This window comes from Callospermophilus lateralis, chromosome 5 (assembly GCF_048772815.1).
Source record: "Callospermophilus lateralis isolate mCalLat2 chromosome 5, mCalLat2.hap1, whole genome shotgun sequence".
NCBI classification, from domain to species: Eukaryota; Metazoa; Chordata; class Mammalia; order Rodentia; family Sciuridae; genus Callospermophilus; species Callospermophilus lateralis.
This window is the reverse complement of record NC_135309.1, coordinates 102,971,875-102,993,978: the sequence shown is the minus strand read 5'-3', so window position 1 is coordinate 102,993,978 and position 22,104 is coordinate 102,971,875. Positions and strand designations below refer to the sequence as shown.

The following is a 22,104-nucleotide window of genomic DNA, read 5'->3' as shown; positions in this document are numbered from 1 at the left end:
GGTATTCCTCCATTTTCATATTTTTTTCTTTGTTTATCCTCTTTTCTCCCATAGCTCAACTCACCTAGCTCTCTCTGTCTGAAATTGTCCTGGATGTCCTTACAGACAACTCAAAATCATCCTCATCACAATCACACACCATTCTCCACTCCTTAATTCTTCTAGTCACTGAGACTCTCCCACACTGAAATGCTGAGAGTTCATCATTGATGCCTTCATGCATCATAATTACATTCCAAATAACTCATGTGGAGGATTCTGTAGCCACTCTCTTCTTCTTTGCCCAGTTAAGGTTTACCATCTCTCCCAGCAGCTCTTCCAAAGACCTCCTTTGGCCTCCATTTGGAGTGCTTACCTCCAATGTGAAGACCTCTGTTCAGCTGCCAATTTTGCAATACCTGAACTGTACATGTGCCCAGAATTTTTAAAAAAGGGACGCTTAATGAACCTTGGGAACTTCAGACAGATTTTTAGTAAGATTAAAGATCCCAGATTAACGTGAAGCTTTCCATTTAAAACAACATTTGCATCGGAAAACTTCAAGAAAAATCCTTGACAATCCCAATCATTTAAAAATGCCTTCATTACCTTCTACTGAAGGGGTTGTCGTCATTCTTTGGAAATACTTGAATTCATTCCTGCAAGTTAGAGAAACACAGCGTTACTCAAAACATTATCTGGTTGGCTCAGGTTCTAACGCATGACAAACATTGTACTTCGCAGAGGGTGGTGTTCTCCAGGCCAGGGACTTTGCCCTAGGCCAGAGCACCACAGAGCAGAGGCCTTGGCAGGGAAGCAGGATCCGGTGGGAAATCAACAATTTGGCTTTGTGCTGTAGCCGCGGAGGCCACCTAGGGTCTACATGTCCTTGTCCATTGGAACTGGTCCCAGTTGGCCAGTCGACCCTGTGCGTCCCCGCCCAGGTGACCAGATTAAAGCCAGTGAGCGCAGCCTCTATACCCTCACCTCCAGCCCGGCTGATACCTGAGCGGGGGCCAGGGCAGGTCCCCGTTCTTGCCGATGCCCATGTTCTGGGACACGGCGACAATGCAGTTTAGCGGACGAACCATGACAGCAGCAGTGATCACCCAGCTCCCCTGCTACACCCGGATTCCGCTCGGATTTTGGCGCGAAATGATAGCCACTCCGCCCCCTCTGTCTCATTTGAGGAGGCAAGGCCCCGCCTCCGCCCCGCCTCACGGCAAGGTCGCGGCGTGCTCGCTCCCGCAGACTCCCGGGAACGGCGGCGGGCTCGCGCTACCGGCTGGGCCCTGTAGGCAGGCCACTACTGCCCGTCCTGCAATGTCTCGGCGGAAGCCTGTATCGGGCAGTCTTTCTGCAGCCGGCCCAGCCCATGGGAGACAAGCAGTTTTGAGCCGATTCTTTCACTCCACGGGAAGCCTCAAATCCACTTCGTCTCCCACGGAAGCCGCCGCGAAGGCAAACCACGACTCCGCAGCGCCCTTAGCGTCCACCGCCCAGCCTCATTTGCCGCCGCTGGTGGTGGGTTCGGTCCAGGGCGGGGCGGGGCCATCAGGTGGGGCGGAGCTTGTGAGAGGAATAAGAGGAGGCGACGACCGTGCGCGAGAATCCCCGAGATGATGGGGCCGGAAGAGAACGGAAGAGGCGGGGCCGGGGAAGCAGGGGCTGGGAAAGCCCAGCTGGGTGCACGTCCTGGTGTGGCTGAGAGATTGCATTACCTCTTTTTTTTTTTTTTTGCATCACCTGTTTTGAGGGAATAGATTTGAGGCCAAGGTCCCGCTGGTTGTTAAGAGGAGACCTGAAGGGACTTTCCATTTTGACGAATGGAGAGTGCCAGTTGGTCTGGGATACTTTTATCTTTTAATCTTCCCTCTTTTCTTTCCTGGACTGATGTTTGAAAAGGGGCTTCTCTCTACACGCTTGGTTGGGTGACTTTAAGAAAGCTGCTCACATGTAGTTCTTAGGACTGAACAGCATTGCTGAATATTTCAAATCACTGTGGGCTGAAGCTGAGTAGTGGTCACGACCTGTAGTTCACGTCTTAGTGTGTGACGTTCAATTTGGATGGATAAAGTGTCTATAAATGCCAGTGGTCAATCATTGGATACTTTGTTGCTTGCCAATCTTTTTTTTAATATTATTTTTTAGTTATAGGTGAACACAGTATCTTTATTTTATATTTATGTGGTGCTGAGGATCGAACCCAGTGCCGCACACATGTTAGGCGAGCGCTCTAACTCTGAGCCACAACCCCAGTCCCTGTTGCTTGCCAATCTTAAGTGAAATAAACTAAGACTTTTTGTTTTGTCCTTCCTTCCTTCCTTCCACCCCTCCCCCTCCCCCTCCCCTCCCCTCCCCCCTCCCCCCTCCCCCCCTCTGTGCTTTCCCAAGAGGGAGTCTTCCCTAGGGTACCCTGTGTACTTCCCAAACTAAGGATGTGTGGAAGGGGATTACAGACTGAATTTTAGTCACAAACCATATTTTAATGGAGTTACAACTAGGCTGCTTTAAAAAGTTCTTCTCTTCATTTACATTTCTTTCCTATAGTAATTGTTCCTCTCTTTTCCTTTTTTTTTTTTTTAAAGGATGACCTAATTTTCACGAATTCACCAAAATTTTATTTTGCGTCTACCATTTAGAGACTATTTGGTGAAGGACTTAAATTTTTGTCAGATTTCCTGCCAATAGATAGTTCATAGTCTTGTGGCAACTTCAATGGTGAACATATTGTATTTAAACAGGACATAGTTAGATAATGATTAGTATTTAAAAAGTGATATTGTTTATTTAATCTTTGACTCCTAATTTTGACTTTGATAAGTACTATTTTATTTCTTAGGGGTATTTTATTTAACATGTAAGTGCGGTGAATCAGGTTTTATAATTTGAGATAAGTAAAGGCTGATTGAGTAAAGGAAGGTATTATATGGCTTAGTTTCATTTATTCTAGCAGGACTAGAGGTTCTGAGGCTCATGACCTGCCAGTTTCCACCCTGTCTTTGATGGGGGTAAAAACAGTTAACTCAGGCCTTTCCAGAGCTAACAGAAATAATTCTGTGAGGAATGGATTGCAGGGAAGTTGGTGTCATTCAGAAATAATGTTTAAATTACTTCACATACATCAAGCTTTCACAGAATAGATAACACCTCATTTTGTGACCTTTGTATGTAGGCTACGGAAGTTAACAAAGGAAAAAAAAGATCACTGGAGAAAGATGGGCCTGTTAAAAAGAAAGCAAAGAAAGTCCAAGAAAAGGAAGAAAGAAGTGACTTGGTAATGCCTGGTAACCCTGGTGAGTCTGAGCGATGATTCTTCTCAGCAGTCATGGCTCTGATATTCTTGGGTTTTTCTGGAGGGCAGAGAAAGCTCTTGGAGAGTTGAACCTTTGTTCTTTTTGGACAATGATAACTATTGTGCTTGAGTTTGTGGTGGTATGTATAGGAGGTGAGGGGGACAGTGGAGGAGCTGGAGTTCTGCAATTTGGCTATAGTTCTCCCAACTTTCTCTTTTTTTCCACTCTAACCATTTTTGTCATGTTTTTAAAAATGAGATATTCTTGTTATAAAAATTTCAAACAGTACAGAAATTTGGATGGTAGACAGTGAAAGACCTTCCCTTTCAATGAGGCCTATTGCTCATTGTTTGGGTACTATGTGTTGTTCCAGATTTTTCTATATTTACACACACATATGTGTGCACAACACAGACCCCCAAATTAGTTAATTAGTAATAATTATCATAGTTTACATGTTATATTATACTACATATACTAATTTACAACTATCTTTTTGCACTTAATAGAACATTTTAAACAATATTCAATATCAGGACATGTAGATATACTCTCTCCTTTTTTTTGCACAGAGCTGTGCTTTCTATATGTGAAAAAGCACTGAGTGCGAACAGCATTGTTTGGGGCTGGGGTTGTAGCTCAGTGGTAGAGCGCTTGCCTAGCACATGTGAGACACTGGGTTCAATCCTCAGCACCACATATAAATTAAAAAAATAAAGGTATTGTGTCCATCTACAACAAGAACTGTTAATTAAAACGAAACAACCCAGCATTGCTGAGCTTCTGGACTTCCAGAGGTGATTTTGGGTGCAGATGATTGAGTGAGCAGATTTTTTTCTAGTTTTTGGCTCCAGAGAATTTGTGATAAGAAGAGACAGGAAATCCATCTTTATTCATAATTCCCAGAACATAAAACAGACAAATAAACAAGAAGTCCCAATTCATTGAAGATAACTGTCTATACCTCTAGAGATAATAAGTGGAATATTTGTTTTTCCATATAAATGGTAAAACTTGGATTTAGGGCCAACATGAATAAGAACTAACTACAAAAATGGAGATGTATGACTAATGAGAAAAATATATCTGATAACATCTGATAATACCATAGTCCTTTTCTTTTCTGGAGGGGGCTTGAAGGAGGCATGACTTGACAGATTTGCCACTGGTTAATTTTGCATTTTCTGGGGCTCTTTGACTTTTTTCTTTTTGTTTCATTGCTCTATATAGACCTGATTGTTCAGTTTTTCAGTAAATTCTATTAGCAGTGAGTGCTCTTTTTTTAAAGTCTGCTTTTACTCTAAAGCTTCTTGTAGCTCATTTATTCTTCCTAAAAACCTTGTTTTATTTTCTTTTGTAGAGGAAAAGGTAGATGACAGGTGAGGAGAACTGAGGGCTGCCATAGTTAAGTGGCTTAACGGGGGCCACACAGGACAGTTGAGATTGGAAATTATTGAAATTAAAATGCTTGTCATTTGTTAATTCAGGGTTACCAGGGTTGTGGTTCAGTGGTAGAGCGCTTGCCTAGCATGTGTGAGACACTGGGTTCAAATCCCCAGCACCACGTAAAAATAAACAAACAAAGAAAAAAGATATTGTCTCCATTTATAACTAAAAAAATATTTTAAAAAATCGGCATTCAGAATGTGGGTGTCTGTTCTGACCCAGGGTTGTTGTTGTCGTCTTTTCCTCCTCCTCTTCCTCCTCCTCCTCCTCCTTCTTCTTAATAACAATCATTAAAATACAGACTCATACCATATAGTTCACCAATTTAATGACTTTTAAGTTGTTCCCAGATTTGTGCAAACATTATCAAAGTTAATTTTAGGGCATTGGGATATGGCTCAGTGGTAAAGAGTACTTGTGTAGCATACATAAGGCCCTGGGTTTGATCCCTAGCACTGGGGCTGAAGGCTGTGGCAGGGAGTCAATTTTAGAACATTTTCATCATCCCAAAAGAAGTCCTATACCCAGTCACAGCTACCTTCTTTTCCTTGTAATACTCTCCAGCCCTAGGCAACCACTAATCTACTTTCTGCTGTGGATTTGTCTATTGAAATAATTTCATATAAATGAAATCATACAATTTGTGGCTTTTTGTATATGTTTTATTTAGTATCGTATTTTCAAGGTTCATCAGTGTGGTAGCAGTACTTCATTCCTTTTTTTAAAAAAATTTATTTTTTACGTTGTAAGAAACATAAAATTCACCATCAACCATTTCTAAGTGTGCAGTTCAGTGGTATTAGTACAATTATATTGTTCTATTATCCCTACTATTCATCTCCAGAACTCTTTTTTCCTTTTGCATTTCTAAAACTCTACCCATTGAATAATAACTCCCATTTTCCCACCTCCAGTTCTGGCAGCTACCATTCTGCCACAACCTGCCAAGCATCAACAAAGGATCTTAAGTAGGGGTGACTGGAGATGGAGAAAAACACAAAGAAAAAGAAAACATTTTTAAGCAAAGCTAGGGCCAGGTGGGACACTGCCCTCTAAAGGAGGAACAGTGACCTGGAACTAGCTCTGCAAATTTATTATATAGGGTCTCATAATCAGGAAGTTAAATTATAGGGGCATTGTAAATTGTTCAAGGCTTCTGAGTTATCAAGAAGTTTCTTTGTGCATAAAAAGTTACAGAGATAGAAACATTTTTATGGCTATCCTGCTGTACCCAGGAAGCCCACTGTATTGGAACGTCTGATAACTGTTAGCATCAGAGCCAGTGTCAAGGCTGTTAACCTCTTTGCTTTTTGGCAAGAAATATTTCCCAGGCTTGGCTTTTGCCAACACTGCAGGATCAGCCAATGACTATGGGTTCATCTGCTCTCCACACCATTCTACTTTCTGCCTCTATAATTTCGACTGCTCTAAATTACATTCATTCTTTTTCTTTCTAGGTAATATGCAACTGTATAGATTCATCTCATTTCTTTTTTTTTCTTTTTTTAAATATTTTTTTTAGAGAGAGAGAGAGAGAGAGAGAGAGAGAGAGAGGGAGGGAGAGAGAGAGGGGGATTGTTTTAAAAATATTTATTTTTTCGGCAGACACAACATCTTTGTTTGTATGTGGTGCTGAGGATCAAACCCGGGCCGCACACATGCCAGGCGAGCGCGCTACTGCTTGAGCCACATCCCCAGCCCTCTTTTTATTTTTTTATTTGTTCTTTTTAGATATTCATGACAGTAGAGTATATTTTGACATATTATGCATACATGGAGTATAACTTTCCATTCTGTGATTGTATATGATGTGGAATTACACTGGTCATGTATTCATATATGAAAATGGGAAAGTTATGTCTCATTCATTCTACTGTGTTTTCTATTCCCATCCCCCCTCCATTCCTCCATTCCCTTTATTCTCTTTGTTTAATCCAGTGAACTTCTATTCTCCCTCCCCTATTGTGGGTTAGCATCTGCATATCAGAGAGAACATTTGGCCCTTGGTTTTTGGGGATTGGCTTATTTCAGATAGCATGATGGTCTCCAGTTTCATCCATTTACCAGAAAATGCCATAATTTTATTCTTCTTTATGGCTGAGTAATATTCCATGTGTATAGATACCACATTTTCTTTATCCATTCATCCGTTGAAGGGCATCTAGTTTGGTTCCATAGCTTAGCTATTGTGTGTTGAGCCGCTATAAACATTGATGTGGCCTCATCACTATAGTATGCTGATTTTAAGTTTTTTGGCTATATGCCAAGGAGTGGGATAACTGGGTCAAATGGTGGTTCCATTCCAAGGTTTTTGAGGAATCTCCATTACTGCTTTCCAAAGTGGTTGTACCAATTTGCAGTCCTACCAGCAATGTATGAGTGTACCTTTTTGGCCACATTCTTGCCAACATTTATTGTTACTTGTATTCTTGATAATTGCCATTCTGACTGGAGTGAGATAAAATCTCAATGTAGTTTTAATTTGCATTTTTCTAATTGCTAGGGATGTTGAATATTTTTCATATCTGCTTCATTTCTCAATTTTTCAATTTACAAGGGTTTTTTTTTTGGTGCTGGAGATGGAACCTATGGCCTCATGCATGTTAAATCCCATTCTTTACCACTGAGCCACATATCCAGTTCTTACAATTTTTTTTATTGTGTTTTTTTAAAATCTGGTATCCACAGGAGAGGAAAACTTTGTATTCATAAGGAAACTTACATGCTTTCGAAAAGTGACTTTAGAATGTATTTTGGAAATCATGGAAATAATCAAAAGGAAAATACCTTGGAAAATGTACTAAAAAATATAGTTTTAAAATAAGAGAAATCATAGTTAACAAGGTAAAGTATATATTGAATAATTCATGTATTTAGAAGAAAGAGAGTCACGATGTTCAAGGATTTTTGATTTTTAGCATGTGACAATCTAGGTTTTTTGGTTTGTTCATTTGTTTTGTTTTAATTATAGAGGGCCAATTTTCCTGTCCATTTTCTCTTGGCTAGGATTTTCTCATCATTATAGATTTCCACAGATTAGATTTTGTTGGGCCTTAGACCACTTTGAATTGATTTTTATCCTGCTTGAAGCTCATTTAAAGATTTTTGGGTCTATGGGTTTAAAGCTCTCATCAAATTTGGAAAGCTCTTTTAGGCATTATTTTCTCAACTGCTTTTTTCTGTTTCCTTCCTCTCTCTTCTTCTCAAAGTTTATTTCAGGGATGTTGTTTATTTCAGGGATGTTGTTTATTTCAGTATGACATTGTCCCTGAAATCACTGAAGCTTTGTTTTCAGGTCTTATTTCTCCTTGTATTTCATTTTGGATAGAGTGCTTTCAAATTCAGTGATCTTTTCTTCTGTAGCATCTAATCTGCTATAAAGAACTTTCAATGAAATGTTTGTTTTAGATATTTTAGATGTTATCTCTGAAGTTCCTTTTTTTTAAAAAAAAATCTTCAATTTCTCTGTGTGAATTATATCTCAGTAAAACTATTAATAGAAAAAGTATTTCTTCTACCCCTCTTTTTGCTTATGTTTTTCTTTGCCTTCTCATTATGTGGAGTGTATTTATAAAACTCGTCTCTATGTATTAATTTCATCATATCTGTCCTCTCTGGATCTGCATCATTGGACTGACTTTTCATACTTTTCACATGTCCAGCAATTGATTGGATCCTGTCTGTTTTGAATTCTTTATTATTTCCTACTGGATTTTGTATTTCTTTAGAGTGTTGTACTTTATTCTTGCAATCAGTTAACTTCCTCATGGGTCATTTTGATTGTTTTCAGGATTGTTTTTAAATTTTGTCAGAGTATGACTGTCCCTAAAGCTTCACCTTTCTTGAATCAGAAGGGTTGCAAAGTAGCAGCAACATACCATAATTCGTATTTCCATCATACAGAGATAAAAGACACTAATAACGTTAAGACATAAGTAAAAATAAAATGTAGTAAATCTCTTAGGAAGTGATGAAGTTTGAGTTTTACTCAACCACAAACATACACCATGCAATAGAGCCTTAGTACTTCACTTCTGTTTTTAACACTTCAGCTAAAGATCCGTCTTTTGTTTTGTGTTTTAAAAAACTACAACCCCAAGATTTTCACTGACCTACATTCTGGGAAAGTTTTTTTTTTTTTTTTTTTAAACCACAGGAGGGAAATCTGTGTACACACTTAAAATATGAAAGTTTTAAACTTTCAGAAATGAACAGAATATCACTTGTGCCCTCAGAATATTCTTGCTTTCATAGGAAGGGTAAAAGATGATAAATTCATGCAACCCCAGTTCCCTTATATTTGCTAATAGCTACCTAATACTATTGCTTTAAAGAGTGAAATAATATATTGTGGTACATGGTAAAGATCCAATAAATGATAGATCCCTTCTCTTTGGATTGCTTGCTTATAAACAACTCCTACTTAGGCAGATTGTGTACTATATTAAAATTTGAGCTTCTTATAGGAATGTAAAAGAAAAACAATTTAAAGGTGGGAGAATTAGAGAATTTCATGGAAAAGATAGCTTTGAGATGGAGCTTGAAGAATGAATACAATTTTGATATGTAGAAAGTATAGCATGTGCAAAGCTTGGAAGCAGGAAAGCAGGTGTTTGAGTGGGGTGATTGGATTTCCTTGGGGAGACCTTGATGTCATTATCTAAGGCTTTCCCCTTAATCTGGTCAGATTCTTCAATTAGGAACCTCCTAGCTTCCTAGGTTCTGGAGAGGCTGGGGGTGTCAGCATATAGTCAATGTACATTCCCATCACCCTTCTGAGTTGCTGCTCCATCAGCTATGCTTGTTTCCAGAGCTATCTCCCATAAGCTGCTGAGGTGAAGAAAAGATTGTTGCCTTTGACTTTGGAGTGTGGGGGGGTCTAGAAACTAAATTACTTTAAGTCAGTGCCTTTATTTTAGATTTTCCCTTATTCCATTTCCACAGTTACTGGTGCCGTAATTCCCCAGTCTCTTGATCATTTTGTGTTGCAAATAGGATTGGTCCTTGGTTTTCTTAACTATTGACTTAGGACTCAGCTTGAGTTGGGTGGGTTGATTGGTGAGAGCTCATCTATTTTCCCTTCTAGCTTCAGAGATTTCATTTGCAATTGTTGCCTCTCCTCTCCTGTCTGTCCTGAAATGTGAAAACAAACCAACAAATAAAAACCAGAATCAAACTACAGTGTAGTTTTCCTTTCTTTGTCTCTCTCTTCTTTTGTAGTGCTGAGGTAGAACCCAGGGCTTTGCATGTGAGCAGGAGAAGCAAGAGCTCTACCACTGAACTCTAGCCCCAGCTTGCTACTGTAGTTATTCAATGGGGTCTCAGCAGTGAATGAAATCAGATGTATGCTTGAATATGCCACCTTTACCCTGAATTTGATGTTCTTTATTCCTTTATCACATTATAGTTCAGTCCATTAATGGGAATCTCCCTTTTTAGAAAATTCTGTGTTTATTATAAGTTGACATAATGAGACCAAAATACCGTGGTTATATTTTCTTCTCATTTGTTTTCCAAGAGCCAAAAAAATGTCTGAGGACCAGGACTATCTCAAAGTCTCTGGAAAAACTGAAAGAATTCTACTGTGATTCTGCCATTCCTCAAAATAGAGTCCAGATAGCACCTCTTCAAGAGAGGTTTGCAGTTCTACCAAAATGTACTGATTTTGAGGATATCAGTTTTCAACGTGCAAAGAATGCAGTTTATTCTGAAGATTCTAAATCCCAAGTGAATCAAAAGGTATGTAATTGTTATATAGATGTATTTCCAGTTACCCAGAATAGTAGGTTCTGAAATCCTTTAGTTTCTGTGGGGTCACTAAGGACACTTGACTGATCATCTGAGTTACCTGACAGATCTTTTGTTTCACAGACATATTGTGAAACATAAGAAATTCTAACATATGGATATTCTAATTTGCTGTGTATTATGAAGGATGAATTGGTTTGTGTTCAAACAAAACAAAACAAATTTGACTCCCAAATTATTTTGAGCCAATACTCTTTATTTTAGAACCTCCCTTATTCCACAGTCTCTGATTGTGATGTACTTACTACCTGGATTAGGAACCACTGACTTGGGGGAATTTTTTAGATTATTGATACATGCATAATTTTATTATAACTCTCAAGTTTTCATGATTTGCATGGAAAATAATATTGGGCAACATACATACATACATCTGACTGTCTGTCTGTCTGTCTGTCTATCTGTCTGTCTATCTATCTACCTATCTATCTATCGATGTTTTGAGGTTTCCAGTTGAAAGCTTGGCATATATTAAGTAAACTTAGAGATAAACCAACTAAAATGTGTTTTTACTTCTTTTACTGTTTATTTTGTGACTTATTAATGGTTCTTATCATTGCAGAATCTGGTCTGGCACCATCATTGAAATCTATAATTCAGACGAGTGGTTGACTTTCAACCTTAGCTTTACATTAGACTCATCTGGAGAAATTAAAAATAAAACAAAACAAAACAAAAATTGGTATTTAGAACCTTCCTTCAGAATCTTATTTATTTGGTCTTCACTGAGAATTGTGCATGGCTATTTTCTTAGAAGCTCTTATTTTAATGTGTAGATATGGTTGATGATCACTGAATTAGAGAAATGCTTTTTGAATTTATATGTGTGTGTATATATATGCATATATATTTATTTATTAAAATTTTAATGAAATGTACTTTTTTCTTATAAAAATGATTAGGACAATAGAATTTTGCTTACAGTTTTCCCTTCCCACAAAGTTCACATCTATGGACTTCTGTCTCAAATGGGCTAATATTGGTTAACTCATTTATCTTAGGTCATCAGAAGAGGAAAGAATGTTTTCTTTTTTAATGCCTTTTAATACTGAGAAGCAGTTCACCATGGTATAGGGTGATTATTAAGGATAGAAATCATAAAGTCTATGAAATCTCATTTTATTAATTGGAACATTTACCCTGGGGTCTCCGTAGAGCCTATCTACTATTGCTTTGTACATAAAATGCCAACTTGATTTTTCTGTGAAATTAGAAATGATCAAATAGAAGGGTTATCTAGAAGCAATATGAGGACATTATTACAAGCAATAAGCTACTTGAGAGCTTGAAAAGACACAGATGAATGGTAAAAACCTACCAAATGAACATAATTGCCCAGTGGTCTAGGTATATTAATGAAGGGTCAACATGACTCTGGATAGGTTCTGAAATTTATTCTGATCACTCTGAATTGTCAAGACAAGGTTAAGTTGAGTTCAACATGCTGCCTCTGTGAATATTAAAGAAAATATAGTATATCTGAGAAATATTTCCACCCAAATCATATAAAAAACAAGTCGCTTAATAATCAAGTACTTAGATTTACTTCTTAGTATCCCACATGGAGAGAACTTTTTTTTTCCCCCCCGGAAGTCTGTCTTGTTCAGTAAAAGAATAAGTTAAAAAAAATGAGAGCAACTTTTTTCTAGGAAATATATTTTTGTAAGTATTAATTAACTTTTGTATTATGTAGTATTCCTGGAATTTATGTAAGAGTCATAGAAACAAAATTGAAAATCCCTCAAAATGAAAAACAGTTGCATTCTCAGATGTTACGATTAACTGCATTTCTCTGGCCATTCCTTCCACACCTTACCATCTTCCTATTGCGAATCTTTGCAAGTTTTCTGGGCTATGTTATTTAGATAGATTGAATCTTTTTGAAATTAATGTCTTTCTGTGCCGTCCCAGCTAAACTAATTTTTTTTTTTAAACATTTGGCATCCACAGAATACATGTTTCTGGGGTTTCTGTTGATATGAGACTCCACTTTTCTGCTCTCTGTCCCTTCCTCTTCTTCTGCTCACTAGTTTTTTAGGGCATATTTTTTATTCCAGTGGTAGTTGAGTAACTTTTTAGATGTTGAGAGTGACAGCATGGCTCTTACTTAGAAATTGATTTATCCTATCAATTTGTCTTATTTTTCCATTTCTTAATCAAGCCTAATAATCAAGGGATTTTCTCTAAGCTGTAAGTTGGAATTAATTATGGTTTTATATTACAGGAAGTTCAGGATAGTAGGAGTACTAATATTGAAAATGTAGCCCAATGCTCTTTGTTTTCCAAAACTTCTTTCCCCTATTTATTTACCAAAACAATGATGATTCTCTCTTGTAATACTGATTTATAGAATATGCTATCTTTTAGAGCATGCTTGGAAACATGACACATTAAGTGCAGCTTTAGATGTTGGCATGCTTGCTGCAAGTGTTTTTGCCCAAGATTTATCCCCAGTTGATTTTTATTCATTGTATACCTGGGAATAAATAAGAAAATAAATGTTTATTAATTATAGATCCAGTAACATCAAATTTAAAAAGAAGTATATAAAACATTCAGGTTGTTTCGATTTACAAAATTTACTTAAATACTGGCAGTTTTTATTTTTTTGGTTCATAATTTTTTAAAACATTTTACTTTGAAAAAATTTCAAACCTTTGTACATATTGCTTTGTACATAAAATGACCAACTTGATTTTTCTGTGAAATTAGAAATAATCAAATAGAAGGGTTATCTAGAAGCAATATAAGGACATATTACAAGCAATAAGCTGTTTGAGAGCTTGAAAAGACACAGATGAATGGTAAAAATCTACCAAATGAACATAATTGCCCAGTGGTTTAGGGATAATTTGCCTGAATACTACAATGTGTCTTGGGAAACCTTTCACCTAGATTTACCAACTATTAGCTTTTTGCTAATTTTGCATTTTCTTTCTCTGAGAATTTAGTGTAGTAGTTTCTTCTTGTTAAACTATTTAAATTTTTTGGTTGCCAGGACAGTCAGTTTGGCCTATCACATAGGACTCATGAAAACTTACAGAAAACTTCTGATAAACCATCTAATAAACGATCGAAAAGCATCTACACACCATTAGAGTTGCAATATATAGAGATGAAACAGCAGCATAAAGATGCAATTTTGTGTGTGGAATGTGGATATAAGTATAGATTCTTTGGGGAAGATGCAGAGGTAAGTTGTTTTCATGTTTTTCTTGTTCAGCTTTAGATATTTTTCAATATTTTTGTTTTATTTCTTGACTTTGTGAAAAAGCTAATTTGATCAGTCACCCTTTAAAATGCTGTCATTTAAAATAAAACTCAAGCACAAGCAAAGTTGATGGAGCTAGACTTGTGGGGGAGAAGTGAGAAGTCTCTACTGGAATGTTACTGTTTATTTTCTATGGTGCTGGGCCAATACTTTTCATCCATAAAAAGTTTATTAGATGAATCAATTGATGGATGAACCATTGCCAGTGTTCTTTTTTTAAAACTTTTTTTTTTTTTTTTTTTTAGTTGTCAGTGGATCTTTATTTTATTTATTTATATGTGGTGCTGACAATCGAATCTAGTACCTCACCCATGGTAGGCAAAGTTTCTACCACTGAGCCACATCCCAGCCCACAAATATGTTTTTTAGGAGAATCTCAAGCGAAAAACAATTTTTTTTGAGATGTATGGAAGTTCTCCTTACCTTAAGTAATGAATTTTCATAGCCAGATACAAAGTTAAGTTTCAATGAGAAGAGCATATTAATTCTGCCAGCTACCCACAGGTCTTTGTGTCAGTCATCTTTTGATCTTAGCCTAAGCTGCGTCTCAATTTAACTTGGGGGTATTTGATACAGATCAAGAAGGTTTAAAGTGAATTTGCACATTCAACAGGCAAGTAGAGGGAAGCTTTTGCTGGAAGCGGTGGTTGATTATCATGACTACATAGTCTCAGGCCTGGTTAGGTCATCAGAACATGATGATGTAGTACATCTGCCACCCCTTGGATGGGAAGAGAAGAGTTGGCCAATGTTTTCTCGTTCATATTTTCTGAATCCTGTTGTGGCAGAAAGATGGTGTTCTCTAAGTTCCATTGTGTTCTGTGTTATGAAATAGTATTGACATATTTCCTGAGGTTAAGAACAGGTACGGGGGCTGGGATTGTGGCTTAGTGATAGAGCCCTTTGCCCAGCATGTGTGAGGCACTGGGTTCGATTCTCAGCACCACATACAAATAAATAAAATAAAATAAAATGTCATCAACAACTAATAAAAATATTAAAAAAAAAAAACAGATACATAGCTGGCATCCTATAGGTGAAGGGGAGAAAGAAACCATCTAGGTTAAATGGTAAATTTTTTGACTATAGTAGAGGATGATATTTTCTTGTCTTCAGTGATGGATGAATACAGTTTAGACGTGGGTTGGGGTAAAGGAGTGAAAGTACTGGAAGAGAGTTCCATGACTCTATTTGGTGGTGTCTAAGTGTGTTCTGGAAGAAAGCAGGGAATCAGGGACTGCTTCCTGTTTTTGCATTTCTATCAACCATGCATCATTAATTAACTAACCAGTCTAGAGAGTTCTTCATGTCACTTATTAAAAGTTTCCTCTGTCCAAGTGGATTTATTATTTATGCATGCTCTGTAGTATCTTCTAATCATCAGTTATTTGTATATGCCATTTGCATAGAAAATTCTTATTCCTTTGTCCTCCTCCTTTTTATATTGAATAGTCCTTACGTAGAGACAGCTCAGCACTTCTAGGTTTTGGAACATCTAAGGACATAGAAAAAGAGTTGTCATTTTTTGGAGACATTTAGAGATACAGATTTTGGCCCTGATGTCAGGTGGTAGGAACTGCCAAAAAATAGAGGAGACCAGGGAATTTATATGGGGAGTTTCTTTCAAACTTTTTATTGATGTACCAACATTTAGAGAAGTACACAAATCCTAAGTGTATGCCTTGATGAATTTTTAACAAAGTGAACAAATCCCACATGGAATCTTGAAATAGAAATTTATTAACATTCTTTCTTTTTTTTTTTTTTTTAATATTAGATTGCTGCCCGGGAACTGAATATTTATTGCCATTTAGATCACAACTTTATGACAGCAAGTATACCAACTCACAGACTATTTGTTCATGTACGCCGTCTCGTGGCTAAAGGATATAAGGTCAGCTTTGATTTTTAACTTCAAGGGAGAAGGGAAGGAGATTCTCTTCCAGGGAGTGAAAACATGCCTTTAAAGTAACAGGCAGGCTTTAATGAGTTTTAGAATTTGGCATTTGAAGAAATGAAAAATGTTTCATAATTATTAACGTATTTTGATTTTTAAGAGCATATTGTTAGGTATTTACAGAAAAAAATTTTAAGACTCAGTAACAGAGTGCTTCTTAGTGATTTGTGTACACTAGTCAGCTGCTCATGGTCCTTGTTGCTTAAATCTTATATCTGGACACTGTGGACTAATTCAGTTATTTTAAGTGTTTCAGAATTAATATTTAAGCATTTTGAAATGAGTTTGTTAGATTGGTTTTTCATCAGATTTGATATTAAATATCTCTTACTTTGTTGAAGGTGGGAGTTGTAAAGCAAACTGAAACTGCAGCATTAAAGGCTATTGGAGACAACAAAAGTTCTCTCTTTTCCCGGAAACTGACTGCTCTTTATACAAAATCCACACTCATTGGAGAAGATATCCTTTTCGAATAGTAATTTTTCTCTTAGTTGTTACAAGTGCTTTGTTTTAAGGTGACATTTAAAAAAAAGTCCTTTGGGAACCTTTTCGATGAGGTGAGGTGGTACAGTTACTTGAATCCTTGGATAGTGCACTAATGAAGAGGAAGTAACTAGAAACAAACATTTTTCAAATGTCATAATGAAAGACAAATTCATCATATACTAAGAGAAAGAAGAAGTGAACCTAATAAATGATAATGTCAAGTTAGCAATTGATTTGAAATTGTGTATTTTCTTGGATCATTTGTGGACAAAGGTTAGGTGTTTAGGGGCTATACATTCCTTAGGATCTTCCTATGGTGAGACCTGAAAAATAATAACTTAGTAACTTAATGTGGAAAGAAAACTACGAAGTCAAAATTAAAATACACTTAAATGCTTATAAAATATAATATAGGCCATCTTCATTAATTGTTAATTCATGAAGGTTTTATTGCTTTTGAAAATGGATTGTGGGTAAAACTTTCTTACTTTGCAGAAATCTTCAGTATGCCCAATGATTGCTGCCAAATTTATAGATTTTCATAAATTTGTTGTGTTAATTGAAGCAAAGTAATTTTAAAAGCAGAGTCATAAAATTCTGTTTTTAAAGCCAAATAGATGTATATAAAATAAGGTGAGGGTACATTTAATAATGTTTACTTAGGTTAGGTCTCTTATAATAAAATAATCTAGGGATAAAGAAGGCCTTAAATCATGTGCTAAAGTATTTCTTTTATGGTTTATTACAAATCTGCATATTTAGAGGCCCACTTAGTTTCTAGGCAAATTCTGAGGATTATTTTGTTTGTTTAAGACCACAAATAGTGAATAACTGTCATTCAGAGAAAACTCTAAACCATTTGCATCCCTTTGGTTGTTCTAAGCTGATCAGGCTGTAAAAACATAGTAGTTTTATTTTTTACCTAAGCTGAGTCTCCTACTTGAAACCCATTCGTAAAAGAGTATTCTTTCCTGCTTCACATCTGGTATGCTTATGGCTCTTTTTTTTAAATATAACTTTTTAAAAATGAGTGCAATGGAATGTTACTCAGCATTAAAGGAGAATAAAATTATTGCATTTGCAGATCAATGGATAGAGTTGGAGAATATCATGCTAAGAGAAATAAGTCAATCCAAAAACAAACAAACAAACAAACAAAAAACAGGGACTGAATGTTTTCTCTGATAAGTGGATACTAATCCATAATGGGGGGCGGGTGCGGGATGGGATGAGTTGGAGGAACTTTGGATGGGGCAAAGTGGAGGGAGGGAATGGAGCAAGGGGATAGGAAAGATGGTGGAATGAGACAGACATTACCCTACTTCTTGTGCAACCAGAGAAGTGAAAAATTATGCTCCGTTTGCGTACAATGAATTGAAGAGCTTTCTACTGTCAGGTATAATTGATTAGAATAAATAAAAAAATTAGTGTGTTATGAACATACAGAAAGGCAAAATTCACTGTGGTGTATTCATATATGTACATAGGAAAGCTTGGTCATACTCATTCCACTCTGCTTCTCTTTTCCCATCCTTTTACCTTCCCCCTAAATTTCATTTCTCCACACCATCAATCTCTCTTCTATTTTTATGAGATTCCCCCTGCCCTTGCCCCCCACTCTCCATGTATTTTGGTCTAGTTTCCATTAAAAAAAAAAAAAAAAATTGAATCCTTGACTTTCTGGGTCTGGCTTAATTCACTTGGCATAATGTTTTCTAGTTCCGTCCATTTACCAGCAAATGCCATAATTTCATTCTTTATGGCTGAGTAAAACTCTATTGTATATATATACTATTTTTTCTTTATCCATTTCTGTTGATGGGCACCTAGACTGGTTCCATAGCTTGACTATTGTGAATTGCACCTCTAAAAACATTGATGTGGCTGCATTCTTATATTTTGCGGATTTTAGATCTTTTGACTATATACCCAGGAGTGGGATAGCTAGGTGTTATGGTGGTTTCTTCCTAGTTTTTTGAGGAATCTCCATATTGCTTTCCAGGGTGGTTGCACTATTTTGAGTCCCACCAACAATATATGAATGTACATTTTCCCCCATATCCTCACCAATATTTATTGCTATTTGTTATCTTGATAATTGCTATTCTGACTGGAATGAGATGAAATCTCCATGTCATCCCTATTTGCTATATATGTTGACCATTTTTTCATATATTTCTTGGCCATTTGTATTTTTTCTTTTGAGAAATATCTGTTTAGTTCTTTTGCCCATTTATTTATTGTTTTTTTGGTGTGTGTGTATGTATGTATGTATATATATATATATATATATATATTTATTTATTTATTCTGGATATTAATCCTTTATCTGAGGAGCAGGTGGCAAAGACATTCTCCCATCTTGTGGGCTCTCTCTTCACACTCTTGTTTCTGTTGCTGTGCAGAAGCTTTCTAATTGGATGCTGTCCCACTTATTGATTCTTGGTTTTATTTCTTGTGCTTAACGAGGCTTGTTAAGTAAGTTGATGCCTGTGCCTATATGTTGAAATGTTGAGCCTACATTTTCTTCTTAGAAGTTGTAGAGTTTTTCTGGTCTAATTCCTGGGTCTTTGATCTAGGTCTTTGATCTATTTTGTTTAAAAAAAATGGTTCTTTTTAGTTATACATAACATTAAGATTTATTTGGACATAATTGTAAAAGCATGGGATGTGATTTGTTCTAATTCAGTCCCCACTACTTACCCTTTCCCTCTCCTCCTCCATCCCCCTATTCCCCTACTGATCTTTCTGTTTACTTATAGTTTTGTTTTTAAATTAGTACCTAGTAGATAAATACATAATGGTGAGATTTCACTGTGGTATGTTCATATATGTATAGCAAAGTTAGGTCAGATTCATTCATTGTTCTTTCCTTTTCTGTCCCATCTCCTTTTCCCTCAATCCCTTTCTTCTAATCCACTGATCTTCTATTTTCCTTGGTCCACTTTGAAATGACTTTTGTGCAGGTTGAGAGATAGGGATCAAGTTTCATTCTTCTACATATGGGCATCCAGTTTTCTAAGCACCTTTTGTTAAAATGGTCATCCTTTCTCTTTTTGGCATCTTTGTCAAGTATCATAGGGCTATAAGTAAGTATATGAGTTTGTCTATGGGTCTTCTGTTCTGTTTCATTGGTCTTCATGTCTATTTTGGTGCCAGTACCATATTAATTTTGTTACTGTAACTCTGTGGTATAATTTGAGATCAGGTATTGTGATGCCTCCAGAATTGCTCTTTTTGTTCAGAATTGCTTTGGCCATTCTGGGTCTATTATTCTTCCAAATGAATTTTAGAACTGTTTTTTTTTTTTTTTTTGTTGTTGTTGTTGTTGTTTTTCTAGTTCTGTGAAGAATGTCATTGGTATTTTGGTGGGGATTGTGTTGAATCTATATGCTGTTTTGGTAGTATGGCCATTTTGATAAAATTCTGCCTATCCTAGAACATAGGAGGTCTTTCCATCTTCTAAGATCTTCTATTTCTTTTTTCAGTGTTTTCATAGAGGTTTTTCACCTCCTTGGTTAGATTTATTCTAAAGGTTTTTTTTTTTTTTTTCCAAGTTATTGTAAATGCGAAAGTTTTCCTGATTTCTTTCTCAGCAGATTCATTATTGGTGCATAGGAAAACAATATGTTGTTCTTGTATCCTGCTAAATTTGTTTATCATCTTTAGAAGTCTTCTCTTGGAGTTTTTCAGGTCTTTTAAACATAAGATAATATCATCAGTGGACAGATAATTTGACTTCTTTTTTTCCTATTTCTATCCCTTTAATTTCCTTCTCTTGCCTAATTGCTCTGGCTTGAGTTTTATGGAATATGTTGAATTGGAGTGGTGAAAATGGACATCCTTGTCTTATTCCTGTTTTTAGAGGAAATACTCTCAGTTTTTCTCTGTTCAGTATGATATTGGCCTTTGGTTTGTCATATATAGCCTTTACAATGTTGAGGTCAGTTCCTTTTATCCCTGGTTTCTCTAGTGTTTTAAACATGAATGAGTGCTGGACTTTGTCCAATGCTTATTCTGTATCGAAATAATCATGTGATTCTTGTCCTTAAATCTATTTATGTGGTGAATTCATTTATTGATTTGTCTATGTTGAGCTAGGCTTGCATCCCCGATCATGGTGTACTATCTTTATTTAGTGTGTTTTTGAATGTAATTTGAAGCATTTTATTAAGAAGTTTTTCATCTGTGTTCATCAGGGATATTGGTCTGTAGTTTTCTTTCCTTGATATGCTTTTATCTGGTTTTGGTATCAGTGTGATAACTGGCTTCATAGAATAAATTTGGCAGTGTTTCCTCCTTTCTTTTATCTTCTTATACCCAAATTGGATGTATCCAGACCAGCTTTTTCCAGAATTAGCTTTTACCTCTTGAGAATTGGATTAATGGACTCATTTTACACACACACACATGCACAAATGCACACATGCACAACCTACACACATATACATTTATTCCTGATTTTTTAAAATGTCTTTTAAAACTGTTTTACCTTTCTGGGAGCTTTAGGTACTTTAAAGAAAAAAATTAATTTATACTTATTTTAGTATATTTATGCTTTGATTTATAGAATCAAGTATTTTAGAATTGTTAAGAATTCAAGTCTCAGCATCATCCAATTAAAGGGGGTTAATATTTGGGCATTCACAGCATCTGATGTATTCTCCTAGGGCCTTTGGAAGTGAGACAATAATAGTTACCTGTCCTCATGAACCTTACATTTTAGGGAAAAGAAGACATGCAGCTATGCTCATGGTAAATCAGAAGAATGTGCTACATGGAAGAGTTTTGCATAGAGGAAAATACTCAGAAAATGAACCATTGTTTTAATGGAGAAAACAGTTAATATTAAACATTAGTGGCACTTCAGGACATTATTTTTCTTTAATCATTATTACATGTGAATCCTCTGATCAAGCTGGATGATACTGTAAATGTTGATGAGATACTGACTGATACTTCTACCAGCTACCTTCTATGTATCTATGAAAATAAGGAAAACATTAAGGACAAAAAAATGGGGAATATTTTCATTGGCATTGTGGTAAGTATTTTGTAGGTGAAAAAGGAATAATAACTGTTCATGGTATTTCTAAACATGAGAATCACAAATGGTTTATAATGAGGATAACTGATGAGGTATGCCTTGAAGTAGTTGAACTAGGAAGCATTTTCCTCATTAGATTATACGTTACATCACTAGTTACAGTATTCTCCTATTTCAGCACTCTGTGCTCTGGAAAGATACAGATAGTTTTGGTTCATATGCTCCAGGATTTTAGGGTTGAAGGTAAGTGGAGTAATAGGCATAAATGTGGACAGTGTGCACATAGTAGAATAAAACATAAGCCAGCCACATGCATGGGTAGCAAGAGTTTTCTAGATTTCCTCTATAGGCTTGAAATTAAACATGAATGATTCTAGAATATTCTATCTAGATTTGGAGAAAGGGATAGTTAGAGAAGTGATAATTGACCAATGTAAAACACCAGAATAAGTGTTAGGAATATTTATACTCAGTGTTTCATATAAACATGGTTCATGAATCATAGTTTTCTTGCCCTTGCCTTATGGCAATTTATGAATACATTTGCCCATTTACATGCCTACCTGGACCATGCTCAAAATCTTAAGACTTTTTAGGGCCTTTGACAATTATTAAATACCTTTGTCCTGTTGTACATTAAGTGAAAGCAGGGCTTTTTGCCTGAGTAATAACTTCTCTTTGCTTTTTAAAATTTCTACAGTCAGTGACAATATCAATAAATTCTTACAATCTGAATGTCTCCAGTGTGACTTTTAATACCTTATTCTGTGTTACTCAGCTAACTTGGCATTTGCTTAACCTGTAATCTCTTCTC

The 22,104-nt window shown here is 36.2% G+C and overlaps 2 protein-coding genes across 3 annotated transcripts in view; one reads left to right on the top strand and one right to left on the bottom strand.

Annotated features, from left to right (window-relative positions):
• Positions 1-22,104, bottom strand: part of Dhfr (dihydrofolate reductase) — a 216,281-nt gene that overhangs the window by 18,152 nt on the left and 176,025 nt on the right. The window contains exons 1-2 of one of the 2 annotated variants that reach the window (XM_076857071.2): positions 985-1,524; positions 589-638 (exon numbers count right to left, since the gene is read on the bottom strand). In XM_076857071.2, the coding sequence (XP_076713186.1) occupies positions 589-638; positions 985-1,070 (136 nt within the window). In that variant the 5' untranslated portion in view covers positions 1,071-1,524. Of the gene's footprint in view, positions 1-588; positions 639-984; positions 1,525-22,104 lie in introns of those variants that run through there. The other variant, XM_076857072.2, reaches the window with a different exon arrangement.
• Msh3 (mutS homolog 3) overlaps positions 1,244-22,104 on the top strand; it is a 188,163-nt gene continuing 167,302 nt past the window's right edge. Inside the window, exons 1-7 of the mRNA XM_076857073.2 lie at positions 1,244-1,503; positions 3,155-3,275; positions 10,240-10,460; positions 13,528-13,722; positions 15,578-15,694; positions 16,099-16,216; positions 21,142-21,287. Coding sequence (XP_076713188.2) covers positions 1,303-1,503; positions 3,155-3,275; positions 10,240-10,460; positions 13,528-13,722; positions 15,578-15,694; positions 16,099-16,216; positions 21,142-21,287 — 1,119 coding nt within the window. The 5' untranslated portion in view covers positions 1,244-1,302. The remainder of the gene's footprint in view (positions 1,504-3,154; positions 3,276-10,239; positions 10,461-13,527; positions 13,723-15,577; positions 15,695-16,098; positions 16,217-21,141; positions 21,288-22,104) is intronic.